The sequence below is a fragment of the Panulirus ornatus genome, chromosome 3 (genome assembly GCF_036320965.1).
Source record: "Panulirus ornatus isolate Po-2019 chromosome 3, ASM3632096v1, whole genome shotgun sequence".
NCBI lineage: Eukaryota > Metazoa > Arthropoda > Malacostraca > Decapoda > Palinuridae > Panulirus > Panulirus ornatus.
The window spans coordinates 21,956,097-21,973,354 of record NC_092226.1 but is presented as its reverse complement, the minus strand read 5'-3'; the positions used below and the strand labels follow the sequence as shown (position 1 = coordinate 21,973,354).

The 17,258-nt window shown below is 38.4% G+C and overlaps 1 protein-coding gene across 2 annotated transcripts in view; it reads right to left on the bottom strand.

Moving 5' to 3' along the window:
* Nucleotides 1–17,258, bottom strand: part of kel (kelch protein) — a 300,707-nt gene that overhangs the window by 156,418 nt on the left and 127,031 nt on the right. The window contains exon 1 of one of the 2 annotated variants that reach the window (XM_071685298.1): nucleotides 2,559–2,723. The exons of the other annotated variant lie outside the window; for it this stretch is intronic. Within the exon in view, the coding sequence (XP_071541399.1) occupies nucleotides 2,559–2,596 (38 nt within the window). The 5' untranslated portion in view covers nucleotides 2,597–2,723. Of the gene's footprint in view, nucleotides 1–2,558; nucleotides 2,724–17,258 lie in introns of those variants that run through there. 2 annotated transcript variants of the gene reach the window in all.

The window sequence follows — 17,258 nt, the reverse complement described above, 5'->3', positions numbered from 1 at the left end:
TAGCGCTCATATATTTCAATATTCCATCATGGTAAAACAATAACAGATTATATCTTTTTTTTCATTTTTCATGTTTAAGAATGTATATCTTTAATTCTATGAGAATATAATAAACTTATGTGATTTTTTTGCCAGCCATTCACCAAGGCAAAACAAAACAAATAAAGGATCTATCTTGTTCAATCTTTGGTACTTCTGCATGGATATCTTGAACTTTATATATATTCTTTACATGTTTTTCTCGTGTTTTTGTGCATGCAGTGGTAGACATGTTTTCCAGCAGCCACAGGTTTTGAGTTAATAACAAAACTCGTTTTGATGGACACGTATCTATCTTTATACTTGCTGCCACAGGATGACACCATGCATCATACATTTTGTGAGAAAAATACTGGGATTGATGATGTACTCCTTGTTTTACCTCATGCATTGCAGGATGTTGCAACAGCATTACCAAAAGTAACTTATGCTGACTGCAGGGTGTAGCTACGTCAACACCCTTAGGTATTGGTGGGACAAGAAATGGTGACAGTATTAAGACATGACAACAAATGAAACTGATACCAGATAATGACCTTAGGGCATAGATAAAGTAAGAAATGTTACCCTGGGTGTAATAGAGTCTGATGAATTCAGTGAGCTAGAAAGTGAGAATAAGATGAAAAATTTGAAACAGCACACAGTGACAGTTCTGATACTGAAGGTCCAGAGGCAACACAACATATGACAAAAATGGACATGGGAGATCAACTGACAGTTCTTGTCTATTTTGTATTGAAAAATGAAATATATACACACGTATGTAATGAAAAAATATTCAACTCAAACTAAGACTGAAGAAAGTAAATAAAGAAACAAGTTATCATCACAGTCCTCCTGGAATTGCCAAGAGATGGAAACTATGGCATTTATGCAATAATCATAGCCCTTTCCTTTATTTCTTCAAGCAAATATACTTTTTTTCTTAATGGAATCCCTGATTTTGTAAAATACAAAAATACTAGACATAAAATTTGGATTTACACAGATAAATAAATGAAATTATTGTCTTAAATGACTTTCCTGGAAAGATTTCTGCATCATTTACATATATCAACAAATATATGTATTCACAAAAAACACATATTCAAACAAGTTGACTTGTGCTAACAGAAACACTTGAGAAACCAAATGTAACATTAGGAAAGTATACAAAAATAATGGGCAAAAGAAAAAATGCAAAGAATATTCATGTATCTGGCAGTACTAACAGGAATCTCCTCTCATACAGAGGCAAACTTAGATCCTTCTACAAGGTCAATGGAACTACCAGAACATAGTATATCGTTTTACTCTGGGAAGAAATCCCCCTTGTACATGAGGGTATCTTTATATCTGCAGCAAGTAGCAGTGAATGGTGAAGAGATCACAACTCTAGAATCATAATTAAGCATTGTTCAGATATATTCTGATACTCTTTTCTTACTCTTTTGTTAGTTTATTAAAAGTTGGAAACATTCAGTTAGCTTTGGATCCCAATTCTTGAAAAGAAAGGGGAAAATAACGATGTTATTCATATCTTTTTTCATTAAACTGGTAAGAAATCTTTGACTGATCATGTGAGTTGCTGCTTTTCTTACAACCTTATATCATGGCAGAGGTTTATGAAGGTTGAAACTGTCAGAAATGATACATAATTGAAGACAAGGACAAATAATCTTCCTTCTCCTGGGGCATAAATTTCTTGATAAAACAACACAGCACTGAGGCTGAAGTAGTGAAACAATATAAGAAAATGCTACACCTGACGTAATAAGACACATATTCACACAAAGGAGAAAACAAACTAAAAGGAACACTTTCATTAGTTCTTTATCAATGCTGGAAAACCATATAACTAATAAAAAGGTATAGTAGTATATATGATTTGTTTTCTTTCCATACAGGTTTCAATCAGTTTCTTAACTCATTTACAAAATGAGTCAAGCTCTATAAAATTTGAAAAAGTACCATGTGGATATTTTGGATATTACTTTGGGATATTGTATGCATCCATCCTGCTTTAGTTAACAGATTTTGATGACATAGGTACCTAATCATTCCTCACACTCTGAAGACGAGGTATATTGACTCTACCCCACAATTTGCACCTTATTCACAGCCCTGCCCACTCTATGGGGACTTCACCCAATATGAGTAGGATATGTTACAGGTACATATCCACTGTCTATATTAACCCTGGTGAGTGTAAGGAATCCACTGGTACCACTTTCATCAGTTTATAACTGTAATACACATGTCTGTTCTCTGACAGATTACTGTCAAATCCAACCACTGACATAAAAGCAGCACTTAACGTTGCGTTGTATATCAATCTGACACTTCTTCAGTCTTGACAATCACACGTAAAATTGGGATTAAAGTGTATCAATCATTAGGTCCACACTGCTACGGTATCTTGGAGATAAATATCATCATCAATCACATTATTTTCAGTTTATCGAGCAATGACCGCAAACTGTCATTAATCCCCGGCACATATCCTACCATGGACAGGGAGATGGAAGTAGTTCTCTCACCTAAATTGTTTATCGAGGTTCTCCGGGTCCGAGTCCATGGTTGTGGAGGGATGTAGATCTGTGATCAAGTTTAAGTTGACATCTCAAGCTCCCAAATTTTGGCACAAGCCACCTGCGGCACAGGTTTACTGTGGTGATGTTTTGGTTCCGAGTCGTCAAGGTGACCGATAGATGGCTCTGGCTAGGGCTACCTGCAGACACCACGTTTGAATATTGTTTTCCTTCATTTTTCTCTCTATTGTTGGTGTTTGCGTGAAAACTAATTCGTTGACTTTCAATATACTTATGAGGAATACATATATTTTTCTATAAATCTTATCAATTCATTATTCGTATTTCCTAAACAAATAAGATTAGGGTACCGGTCACATTCCTCATTTAGATTGTCTACTCGGCTAATATATATATATATATATATATATATATATATATATATATATATATATCCACAGGATTAAGGATATTCAAATCATACGGCTTAAAGGACACTTTTCCTACATGACAGACGTCCTCGATTATTTACAACAGATGTGTGTATGTCTAGAATGGCAAAAAGTGCTTATATTATCCTATCTAATGGTTTTCGTAACGTAGTATAGATACGTAATAAATTCGGTTCAAATATATTTATCATATTATGCTAGCAAAGTCTGAAACATGGTTTTTTTTTATTAACATATGCCCTTATCAAAGTATGAGACCATGTCCACGGCATCAGAGTAGAAGGAAAATTCAAACTTTTGCTCGGCATTCACAAGCACAAGTCTGGTCATTAAATATACTGTACCGAATTGCTAAGAGACAAACAAGCATACGTGGTATGTTCATAATTCGATATCAATATACACACATTCTAAAGTGTGAGACCATGCTGAATTTTAAAAGTCAAAATATCCAAGTAATGTCCCACTTCAAAAGTTTGGTAACAGCACAATTACTCGACTCATAATTTTTTCAAAAGGACCAATATGCCATTTTTTTAAACATGTGATACAGTTTCATACAAATATGCACACTTTCTAGCGTCTTAAGCCGATGTCACACGGACATTTTATCTTCTGGCAAATTTCCTCCGAAAACTCGTTTCTGGCGCACAGGAAAATGGGTGTGCCGGCGCATTTTTTGCGGCCTAAACCAAACTAAACCCATAGCATTAAGATTATTTTACATAAAATAGATAATGTTTGTTCATTTCTGATATTTCTATTTTGAACTTCACTGGTATTCCCATGCAGGATGATTTTTTCCATACTTGATCGCCGTTTTCTGCGTTAGCGAGGCAGACCAGGAACAGACGAAGAAAGGCCACCCCCGCCCATGCCCATTCTCTAGCTGTCATGTGTAATGCATCGAAACAACAGTTCCCTATCTACACAACCAGGCGCCACACACCCTTTTCTGGTTTAATCTAGAAGCTTCACATGCCCTGATTCAGTCCATTAAAAACACAGCAAACCCAGTATACCACATTGTTCCAATTCACTCTATCCCGTCCACGCCTTTCACCCTCCTGCATGTTTAGGCCCCGATCGCTCAAAATCTTTTTCACTCCATCCTACCATCTCCAACTTGGTCTCCCCGTTCTCCTTGCTCCCTCCCCTTCAAACACACATATCCTCTTTATCAACCTTTCCACACACATTCTCTCCATATGTTTAAGCCATTTCCGCAAATCCTCTCCTGCTCTCTGACCCACTCCTTTTATTATCACACATCGCTCTCATCCTTTCATTATTCATTTGAGCAAACCACCTCACACCACATATTGTCCTCAAACGTTTGATTAATATACACCAAGAAATACTTACATCAAAATTCCAAGTATATTGCATATCGATTGTTGATTATGTAACAGGGTAAGGACTGTATTTGTTTACATTCTCACGCTTAAGGCACATGGGAAGTGCCTGGAGAAACAAGAATTTGTATGTGGCATTTAAGGATCTGGTGGAAGCATATGATAGGGCTGACAAAGAGGCCTTGGGGAAAATCTTACTAATATATGGTGTAGGGCGAAAACTACTAGAAACAATGAGAATTTATGAAGGGTGTAAGGTATAAGTTAGAGCAGAAAGAGAGATTAAGTGGTTGCAGGTGATGTGTGATGTTACCCTGGCTGTTTAATGTTTATGGATGAGGGGTGAGCGAGGCAAAGGCATGGCTTTTGGGGAGGAGGGCAAATATGAAGTCTGTAGGGGTGTCTAGGAACTGAGTCAGTTGTAGTTTGCTGATGACACAGTAATGATGACAAATTCGAGTGAACATTTGCACAAGTCGGTGAATGAGTTTGGGAGAGTGCGTGTAAGGAGGAAGTTGAGAGTATATGTGAGTAAAAGCAAGGTTACTAGGTTTAGCAGGGTAGAGGGATAGTTTAGTTGGTGTGTAAGTCTGAAGAAAACTTGGAGGAAGTAAAGTATTTTAAATATCTGAGAGTGGACATGGCAGCGAATGGAACCATGGAGGCGGAAGTGATCGGAGGGTGGGTGAAGGGGCGAAGGTTTTGGGAGCATTGAGAAAATGTGTGGAGAGGTCGTTATCTGGGTGGGAGAGGATATGTATGTTTGAAGATATAGTAGTCCAAACAAAGTTGTATGGATGCGAGGCATGCATTATAAATGAGGCTGTGCGGAGGAGGATGGATACGTTGGAAATAAATTTTTGAGGGGCAATATGTGATTTGATCAAGCAATAAACGTGTACGAGAGAGGATGTGGCAGTAACAAGAATGTGGTTGAGAGCTGAGGAGGATTAGGTGAAATGGTTGAACATATGGAGGGAATGACTGAATGCTCGGGAGCTAAGCATGCGGGGTTGGGGATGAAAGGCTTACATGGGATACAATAAATGGAAGCGATGTGGTATCTGTCGATGGACTCAACCAAGGTTTATGAAGCTCACATAACAGGTGAAGTGAGCGAAGGCCTTTTCTTCCGTTCTGTTCCTGGCGCTACCTCGATAATGCGAGAAATGGGGAACAAATATGATATATACATATATACATATATATATATATATATATATATATATATATATATATATATATATATATATGTGTGTGTGTGTGTGTGTGTGTGTGTGTGTGTGTGTGTGTGTTTAAATACGTGCTTGTTTGTGTGTGTAAGCGTTTATTACAATTCTTTTGATCAATATTGATCTGTGTCCCATGGATTACCTTAACATCATTATTTTCCCATCCTCACCTACTAGGGAGAGGCGTGAGTGGTGACCTTAGCCGTGCCACCTGGACGCGTTACCTACCCCCGCCTGGTATTTCCTCACACAACAGGTATGTCTTCGGGGAACTGCATCTCTACTCAAGACAGTATTTGTTTAACAGAATTTCTACTGAATCATGTACTCTAACACCAAGAAAAGATTAAATATGCTGTTAGTGTATGGATTTCATTTTGTTATACACCTTCCTTGGTGGTAATGCCGTCTGTCTGCGAAGGTAAAGACAGGCCTATTATAAAAACACATTGGATGAAACACTATCGTGTGAACATAGCCTGTAGGCCGGTGATACCAATATGAAACAAGTCTATTCTCAAATACTGACTAGAAAGAATATCCTTAAAAGAAAGAGTCAATTTTTAAGCTATCTGTGAAATCAAAAACAAATCAATGTAGATATGATGTGATTTGAATTTTAAAATACGTTTTGACCAGGTGAACGACAGCAAGGCTCTCTCAATTGGTAAACAGATGTGCACTCGCATCTCTATTTCAGATAAAGGCAGAAAGCGTGCGATGCTCATATTCAAACAAACTCCCGACCGCAAACGTATCGTGGGGATAATCCAACTCATTGTCCTCATCCCCTCAGGAACAAAGACATTAGCAATATATATATATATATATATATATATATATATATATACATTTCATCTTTGTTCACGGTTTCCCACGTTTGAGAGACAGCACTTAGAACTGACGAACAACCTCATCTGTTCATATTCACCCTCTCCCTGTCGTGCGTAATGCATAGAAACCCGAGCCCTCAACCACAGCCTATCTGTATAAACCCTTCAGTGGTTCGTCTGGCTGCTCCAGATACCCTAGTTCGGCCCTCTGACAGCACCTCGCCCTCTGTATATCGCATCTCTCCAGTTTTCTATCCCATACACGCCTTACACCCTTCTGAATGTTCAGGCCCTGATAACTCAAAGCCTCTTTCATTTCTTGCTCCTTCCCTCTTGATATCCCAACCTCAAGGTTTTAGACACACTCATCTTGCTTTCCTGAGTAATACATCTAACTTTTTATGCCACTTCCAGAGATATTAACTTAAAACGCTTTGAATTGCCATTACATTATCTGACAGAAAAGCCTGATGTCATGACTGCAACTGAAAACCTGGATAAAATTTCCACAAAAGCACTTATTAAGAGAGTTAGCAAGCGACTCTAGCGTATAATATTTTATCTAAAGCTAGGCATCCTTAATGAGGTGAAGGTGTTACTACAAGTAAACATGATAAGGAAATAAGATGTCGGTATATAATATTCCATACATATGTGACAAATACACAAGACACGCAAAATTATTTTGTGTTTGTATATAGACCCCAGACAATCGACAAAAAACGAGTTTGGTTGTTATGATACCTTCTTTCCTCGAACAGCTAAGCTATGGAATTCTCTCCCTTCTTCCGCCTTTCCCTCTTCATATGATCTTTCCTCCTTTAAGAGTTAGGTCTTTAAACACTTGTGGAGCAATGATTATCTTCGACTTTCCATCATTTTTCTCTCTCTCGAGATGGCCTTGACTGGGGCATATTTGTCCATGCTATGTCGGTCAATATATAAAAAAAATTAAAGGACATTCATTTTTTATTATATTACAGAAAAACAAAAATTGTTGGAACTTCTAACAAACCGACATAAAATCGGATATGTCAAGCGATCTAACCGAAGACTGCCTTTTAATTCTAATGATGCGAGAGCAACGAGAGGAAGCAACGTTTCGGAATTAGTGATGTCCCCAAACAGAGAGCTAATGAGGACAGAGATAAAAATTAGCAGCGAATGAAACAACTGCATTTAGCAATGTCAAAACTAAAAATGGTAACGTTAGGTAAAGATGACAAATCCTTCACAAAGATTATCATCAACTATATTTGCCATTTTCAACTATATTTGCCATTTTCGAAGATGACAATTCCTGTATCTAAACAAGGAAAGAGATATGATCTTGAAATTTTGAAGACTGTCTGTTCAATATTCCTTAAATATGGAAATGCTGGAAACTTCAGTACACATAGTTATGTTAGTCATACGAGGTCAGGTAAGGCATTTTCCTTTTTTCCAGTATATACCTCACACTAGATATCAATACGAACATATGAAAAAAAAAAAAAAGCTATCATGCTGACCACTGGTATCTATGTGACATGCAGTTCTGCAGAACCACTCTCAACCGGAGTGAGCGTCTAGCTAGCTATTTTGCTCTGCCAGATATTCCTCAGTCAATGGTGGTTGCCAGCACGTAACTGCATGCAAACAATAATGGAGGTGAAAGTACAACGGAGGACATAATATACGTATTCATGAATGAAGTAATGAAATCATTGCGTTTAGGACTATGTGATCATAATATCTGGCCGTAGGGAACCCACTCTCTGCTCATCACAATAACAACTTTGATGAGGATACCAGACCAACTTGCATGTTTCTTATATGTTCGCCTAGTATCAGAAAAATCAGTGTGTTTTTCCAAAGAAGACGAATATTTCATACATATATTTTTTAGTATCACAATAATTTATTTTCTATTCTGCTGGCTGTATCCCTTGACAAGTCTTAGAATTAAACGTCGTCCTCTACGGATACTTTCTCGATTTCACAAACGATGTTCAAGCAAGTGTCTTGTTTACGCCCATGATCTGACGTACACCATTTGCACGGCCCGTCCTGCACACGGGGAAACATAACGAGTGTGTGTGTGTGTGTCATTACCTGTCTGAGGGTAAAAGGAGAGAAATCTTACTTTCGTAGGCCCTCATTTTTTGAAGCTCTATTCTTATATATATATATATATATATATATATATATATATATATATATATATATATATATATATATATAGACATAGATAGATAGATAGATAGATAGATAGATATACTTTGTCGCTGTCTCCCGCGTTAGCGAGGTAGCACAAGGAAACAGACGAAAGAATGGCCCAACCCACCCATATACACATCGATATACATACACGTCCACACACGCACATATACATACCTATACATTTCAACGTATACATATATATACATACACAGGCATATACACATATACACACGTACATGATTCATACTTGCTGCCTTTATTCATTCCCTTCGCCATCCCGCCACACATGAAATGACACCCTCCCCCGCACGCGCGCGAGGTAGCGCTAGGAAAAGACAACAAAGGCCACATTCGTTCACACTCAGTCTCTAGCTGTCATGTGTAATGCACCGAAACCACAGCTCCCTTTCCACATCCAGGCCCCACAAAACTTTCCATGGTTTATTCCAGACGCTTCACATGCCCTGGTTCAATCCGTTGACAGCACGTCGACCCCGGTATACCATTTTCCATTTCACTCTATTCCTTGCACGCCGTTCACCCTCCTGCATGTTCAGGCCCCGATCGCTCAAACTCTTTTTCACTCTATCCTTCCACCTCCAATTTGGCCTCCCACTTCTCGTCCCCTACCTCTGACACATATATCCTCTTTGACAATCCTCACTCATTCTCTCCATGTGACCAAACCATTTCAAAACACCCTCTTCTGCTCTTTCAACCACACTCATTTTATTACCACACGTCTCTCTTACCCTTTCATTAATTACTCGATCAAACCACCTCACACCTCACACACAGTCCTCAAACATCTCATTGCCAACACATTCACCCTCCTCCGCACAACCCTATCTATAGCACACGCCTCGCAACCATAAAACATTGTTGGAACCACTATTCCTTCAAACATACCCATTTTTGCTTTCCGAGATAATGTTCTCGCCTTTCACACATTCTTCAACGCGCCCAGAACCTTCGCCCCCTCCCCCATCCTGTGACTAACCTCCGCTTCCATGGTTCCATCCGCTGCCAAATCCACTCCCAGATATCTAAAACACTTCACTTCCTCCAGTTTTTCTCCATTCAAAGTTACCTTCCAATTGATTTGTCCCTCAACCCTACTGTAACTAATAACCTTGCTCTTATTCACATTCACTCTCAACTTTCTTCTTTCACACACTTTACCAAACTCAGTCACCACCTTCTGCAGTTCCTCACCCGAATCAGCCACCAGCGCTATATCATCTGCGAACAAGAACTGACTTACTTCCCAAGCCCTCTCATCCACAACAGATTACATGCTTGCCCCTCTCTCCAAAACTCTTGCATTCACCTCCCTAACAACCCCATCCATAAACAAACTAAACAACCATGGAGACATCATGCACCCCTGCCGCAAACCGACATTCACCGAGAACCCATCACTTTCCTCTCTTCCTACTCGTACACATGCCTTACATCCTCGATAAAAACTTTTCACTGCTTCTAGCAACTTGCCTCCCACACCATATACTTTTAATACCTTCCACAGAGCATCTCTACCAACTCTATCATGTGCCTTCTCCAGATCCATAAATGCTACATACAAATTCATTTGTTTTTCTAAGTATTTCTAACATACATTCTTCAAAGCAAACACCTGATCCACACATCCTCTACCACTTATGAAACCACACTGCTTTTCTCCAATCTGATGCTCTGTACATGCCTTCACCCTCTCAGTCAATACCTTCCCATATAATTTACCAGGAATACTGAACAAACTTATACCTCTGTAATTTGAACATTCACCTTGATCCCCTTTGCCTTTGTACAATGGCACTATGCATGTATTCCGCCAATCCTCAGGCACTTCACCATGAACCATACATTCATTGAATATCCTCACCAACCAGTCAATAACACAGTCATCCCCCTTTTTAATAAATTCCACTGCAATACCATCCAAACCCGACGCCTTGCCGGAGGATGGATGTGCTGGAAATGAGATGTTTGAGGACAATGTGTGGTGTGAGGTGGTTTGATCGAGTAAGTAACGTAAGGGTAAGAGAGATGTGTGGAAATAAAAAGAGCGTGGTTGAGAGAGCAGAAGAGGGTGTTTTGGAATGGTTTGGGCACAAGGAGAATGAGTGAGGAAAGATTGACCAAGAGGATATATGTGTCGGAGGTGGAGGGAACGAGGAGAAGTGGGAGACCAAATTGGAGGTGGAAAGATAGAGTGAAAAAGATTTTGTGTGATCGGGGCCTGAACATGCAGGAGGGTGAAAGGAGGGCAAGGAATAGAGTGAATTGGATCGATGCGGTATACCGGGGTTGACGTGCTGTCAGTGGATTGAATCAGGGCATGTGAAGCGTCTGGGTTAAACCATGGAAAGCTGTGTAGGTATGTATATTTGCGTGTGTGGACGTATGTATATACATATGTATGGGGGTGGGTTGGGCCATTGCTTTCGTCTGTTTCCTTGCGCTACCTCGCAAACGCGGGAGACAGCGGCAAAAAAAAAAAAAAAAAAAAAAAAAATATATATATATATATATATATATATATATATATATATATATATATATATGTATATTTTGAAATGTTTAGGTATGTATAAGTGCGTGTGTGGATGTTTATGTATATACATGTGTATGTGGATGGGTTTGGCCTTTCTTCTGTTTCCTTGTGCTACCTCGCTAATGCGGGAGACAGCGACAAAGTATGATATAAATATATATATATATATATATATATATATATATATATATATATATATATATATATATATATATATATATATATAATCATCTATTACTACTGCACTAGACTTTATCATTTGTCATTCAGTGCTGTATAATAATTCACATTTTATCTGACTCATCTACTTAGATTCGTGTTGTAACCTTTGGCAAATCAATTCAGAAATGATGAAGAACGACATTTATACTCTGTGAGGAAGTTGAAAGCTGTAATCATGATGCCTCTGTTTTCGGACTCAGTAAAATCTATGAATGCCAATATCGAAGGTCCTTCTGAGACTGCTCCTTTAGAAAGGTGTATTGCTGACAGTAAAATAATTCTTTTTATTCTGGATTTTTTTCTTATATCCTATGAAATCTAATCGGATTTGTAAATTTCAAAACTCCCCGTATAACCGGGGATTTTTTTCCTAGTTTTCGGGCGGCTTCATTCTCTTGTCTGCTATACGCTCCGTGTAGCCTAGTTTGCCTTATGTTACGTACAATTAGTTGCCTGTTGTAATGACCTCGCTAGCATATTTAAGTACCCTCTGAAGTAAAATAACCAGACTGGGATGCTTACTGTACTTATGATCTTAAAAATGTAAACATTATATCAAAGCAAATTGCCACAGACTGGTATATAGTCTATATCCTTTCCTTTACTTCTCATGTAGTTTTCTAGCGACAGATTGGGTCGTACTTCAAAACCATATCCCTTTAACATGTAAATTCCTGTATTCTGTTCTCTTCAAGACGATATTTGTAACCTGCATCATGTATATGGTTAAACTAACTCTCATCACTCTAATATATTCAAACATTGCTAGACTGCTTTCTAGTTCCCTTAATGCCTGACTCATTTTGCAATGATTCATGTTTCGCTTGTATGCTTTATATCATCTGTAATTATATCTAGGTATAAGGTGAGCCCTGTCATTTATGCAGATCAGAAACAACAGTGACCCTATGAACGAACCTTGCGGAACACTACTGGATAACCAAAAAGATATCTCTACCATGAACCCTCAATTTCCTTCAAATTAGGTAATTTTCAGTCAATCAAACGAGCCTGTCATGCTTATTTGGAATTCAAGTTTTCTTACGAGTCGTCCGCGCGAAACGATGTCAAAAGTCTTTGGACTATCCAAAAAACCAGTCTTGTTTCCTAATTAGAAGCTTGTGCCAGCTCTGATTTGTAATGCAAAATTTCTTCCCTTTAAACTCATTACCTATTTTTCTTCCAACTTAGGCATTTTCTCTTTCACCAGCTACCAGTTATTCACATCCGTCATTATTTTTTTCAATTTTTTTTTTAATAAAGTTCCCGCCTGTCAGTGACGCTAGCCTCTTATTAAACATGTTTTTCCTATCGCCTTTCTTAAAATCGGCAAAACATTCGCCTTTCTCCTTTCCCTTGATATCAATCCTTCGTCTAAGCCCTTAATCAACATCTCATGTGACTTATCAAGTGATTCTGTAGATTCGTTGGGTAGCTTGGAAAACCATCAGTATCATCCACTTTAAACGGATTGAAATCTTTCATGAGCTCCTTTATATCTCATCAACTCTTAAAACCTACTATGGTATCTCCCTCCTTTCTATTAGGAACCGTTTGAGGAAACGAGTCCCTAAGAGTAAAAAACATTTAGGAACTGAATATTTAGCACTTCACGTATGTCCTCTTCTTTTTCTAAAACCATTTTCTAAATAATTAACTTCAATTATTTGAAGTAGCTTAGCTCTACAATGCTCCTTACTCTGTATATCCTCCTAGTACATAAACTTTTCAGTTTCCTTGCTAGTTTACCGTCAACTACGGTGTAACTGTATCACATGATCGATTTCTCGGTGGGAAACCATAATTTATGTTTTCTATTTCTGGGATGCAGTACGGGAAAATAATATCCAGCATTGATTTATTCCGCAACACGATGCCAAAGAAAGTTCTGAACATTTTCTAAAAGCTTGCGCCCTCGTTTCTTCAACTCAATCGGAATGATTTCAGCTGTTTTGTGTGTCAAAATATCTCAGATGACTCTTATCCGTCACTAAGCACAGCCAGTCTTACTGCTTCCTGCTTCAGTCTAACTGTATCTCCACCAATATTACTAAATATTTGTTCAGACTAATTGAGATTTGGGAGGAGCGCTCCGTACGTTGTTAATAAGGCAATTATAAAGACTTTGTTTACTGTTATCTTTTCTGTTATATGCTGATTGAAGGGAACACAATATACAGAAATCTTTGAATTATTTTTCTTTCAATCTTTTCATTTTTCTGCCTTTTGAATGTATTCTTTTTAATGAATACTATGATTTTCATAAATAGTGCAAGTCTGTTTGACTTCCTAAACAGTACTAGGCTATTACACTCTGTCCTGGAACTAGGCTACTACACTCTGTTCTGGAAGTAACTTTGACAGAACTTACCTTCACTACTCTGCTCTAGAGGTGACTTCGACAGATCCTACCTTCACTGTCACTATTATATTTCCTCTTCTTATCTTCTCTGTCATTCAGATCTAACTTCCCTGTTTATTGCCCGAACAATTCTCTCTGTATAATTCACTCACATTTGTCTTTTTCCAAACCTGAATATGGTCTTCGCCCAAATACCATCACCGATCTGTCTCTTTGTCTCCTGTTCCATGTTCTGGTTGCAGCAGATCGTTGGGTAACTTTTTACAGCTTATTCTCGTGTGCCTTAGAACTTATGGTCCTTTTATCTACCGTAGCTCTCCTGCTTTCATACGTTCTTTACGACTGCTCTCACTCGTTTTTTTTTTTGTTTTGTTTTGTTTTGTTTATTTACGGTTTCATATATAGAAATTTCATAGATCAGTACGGTTCTGTTTACCCGTCTCGTCTCTCAACTGTTGCTTGGTCATTGACCTGGCTTCATTACAGCCCTCTGATTCATATATTCCTGTTTCTAGTTACATAAGCTTTCATTTTCTGGTTTGCGTTTAAACATTACACCACTATTCCCATACTCAATAAGGGGCTTCCTGAGTTCACCCACTTCCTCTCCCAATTCAGGTATCATTACCTTACTCTCGAATTACTTGCAACAGTCTCCGTGCTCCTTAGGAAGAAATGATAATATTTTCAACCGAAATTTCCACTGGTTATCATCATTCTGCAATCATTGCCACCAGAAAACCTCCAAAATTTTCCTCCTTGCGCCTTTTCCTTGCTGATTCTGTTTTCATCACTCCACTACAATAGCTACATCACATCCTCTTTCAGTGCTTTTAACACAACGATACTATCTATTGAGCACTGAGGTACGAACACTGCGTATGATGGCATGTTCTTCAACCTGACCCCTAAATGTCAGAGAAAATTAAGCCATCTTACATAAGGGTCGTACTGTTCTCTTGAGGAACTTACCACCGTTTTCTATAGATTAATTACACCAGCTACCTTTCCCTACTTACTACTACAGCGTTCAGTGGATTAATTACTCTAGTTACCCTTGCATAATGTTTTGTTTCTACTTCAGCTCTAACGAAATACTATCTGTAAATACTACCCTGGCCACGCTCCCCAGACTACTGTATTTCATCAAGATCTATCTTTATCCTTATGTTTCTCATCCTATTTAGTTATCTATATATTCCCTCAAGTTATAATAGCAACGGTGCTTATGATGTACCCTACTGCCTGCCACTCTACACTACCCTTTGCAGTGTAAGTGTACCCCACTGTCTACCATTCTCCACTACCTCTTGTGGTGTACCCAATTCCCGCTTCTCTATATTACCTCAGTCTTCGACTTGCTTGATGCTGTTTATAAAAATACGTTTCCACTGTCCTTTAACCTTTCACTTAGCATCACTCTTAGGTTCGAGTCATCTCTCCTTTCTGTATAGTCTCACTTTTCTATGTAAAGCTAGAGATCTCAAAAACAATTGCTTTTACTCAATCCAAGAAAAAAGCCCCAGATCCACACTCACGTCATATAATCAATAAATATACAAAAGATCTCTGACTTCCTTTCTACTTCCATTTTCTTTGTTCTATTCTCTTTTGTATACCTTAGTTTTTTCGATGGGTCTTCTAATTTTTGTAGAGTCTTGGCAGCTGATGCGGAGGACTGCTAAACATGACAAACAGATCAGGATGATCAACGCTTCCTCATCTGCAAGAGCGTATCACCCATGAAGGCACGTCACCCTCGTCTCATTTCCTTCTGCCGATCGCCCCCCCGCCGACCTCCAGGTATAAACCCTGCCCCAGGTAACGGACCGGAGTCAATGCTCCACAGCGATGTACGCTGCCTCTTCCGCCCGACACACCACAACCCCACTCATCATCTCACACTGTACGTGTGATTACTGTTGATGTATTATGGGTGAGAGTTTTACACTCGTCATACCTCATCTCTCAACCTTCTTATATATATATGTATATATATATATATATATATATATATATATATATATATATATATATATATATATTCTTTCTTTTTCTTTTCTTTCATACTATTCGCCATTTCCCGCGTTAGCGAGGTAGCGTTAAGAACAGAGGACTGGGCCTTTGAAGGAATATCCTCATCTGGCCCCCTTCTCTGTTCCTTCTTTGAGAAAAACAAAAAAAAAAAAAAAAGAGGGGAGGATTTCCAGCCCCCGCTCCCTTCCCTTTTAGTCGCCTTCTACGACACGCAGGGAATACGTGGGAAGTATTCTTTCTCCCCTATCCCCAGGGATAATATATATATATATATATATATATATATATATATATATATATATATATATATATATATATATATATTTATTTATTTATTTATTTATTTATTTTATATTCTATTTTGCTTTGCCGCTGTCTCCCGCGTTTGCGAGGTAGCGCAAGGAAACAGACAAAAAGGCCACATTCGTTCACACAGTCTCTAGCGATCATATGTAATACACCGAAACCACAGCTCCCTTTACACATCCAGACCCCACAGACTTTTCCATGGTTTACCCCAGACGCTTTACATGCCTTGGTTCAATCCACTGACAGCACATCGACCCCGGTATACCACATCGTTCCAATTCACTATATTCCCTCCCACACTAGATCGTCGTTTCTTACGTTAGCTGGTTTTGAGCACAAAAGTGAATACAAAGGACTTCAAACAGCCACAGACCACTGAGTCCCTTCGAGGCTGTTTGTGGTAGCAGAAAATGTCAGAAACCCACAGATTAGTTTAGTAAAAAGTACAAATACTTCAAAGACAATAACCTGCAAAGAAGTTCTTTTCTGTTTCTATTTCCAGCAGTAACAAAACCTTTCTCATTCGTAACCTCCATTCCACAGTCTCTTAATCGATATTTACAAATAATTCATCCATTAATGTTTTTTCTCAATGGTACAACGTCTCTTGCCCCGTGAACATCTGTAAAAACAATTCTTACTTTTTATGTGGTCGACCCTGCAATGGTGTCAACACCTAAGGAAATTTATCCCTTGTTCTCCAGTCTTAACTGACAGACTTGGTCTTCCCTCACTTTTAGAATCTAGGTGTCCAGATCTTACAGTCATTCCTTTAGTCAACTGTAAAACTAATTCCGTGCATTGTGCCTCGTCTACCCTTATAGTCTAAATGGTAACCGTCTTCGATCCCTCTCCGGATATACTCAACAACATCCTGTCTAATGTTTTTTATTAGATGCATAACCTCCTCTTCTTTTTACCCCTCAGTTAACTCACGTATTCCAGTCTCATTCTGAGGCTCGACGAGTCTTCTGAATGAAGTGTCATCCATCATCAGCCAGAGGAGGTCGCACTTGGGATATATATATATATATATATATATATATATATATATATATATATATATATATATATATATATATATATATATATATATATATATATATTGTTCCATTTCCCGCGTTAGCGAGGTAGCGTTAAGAACAGAG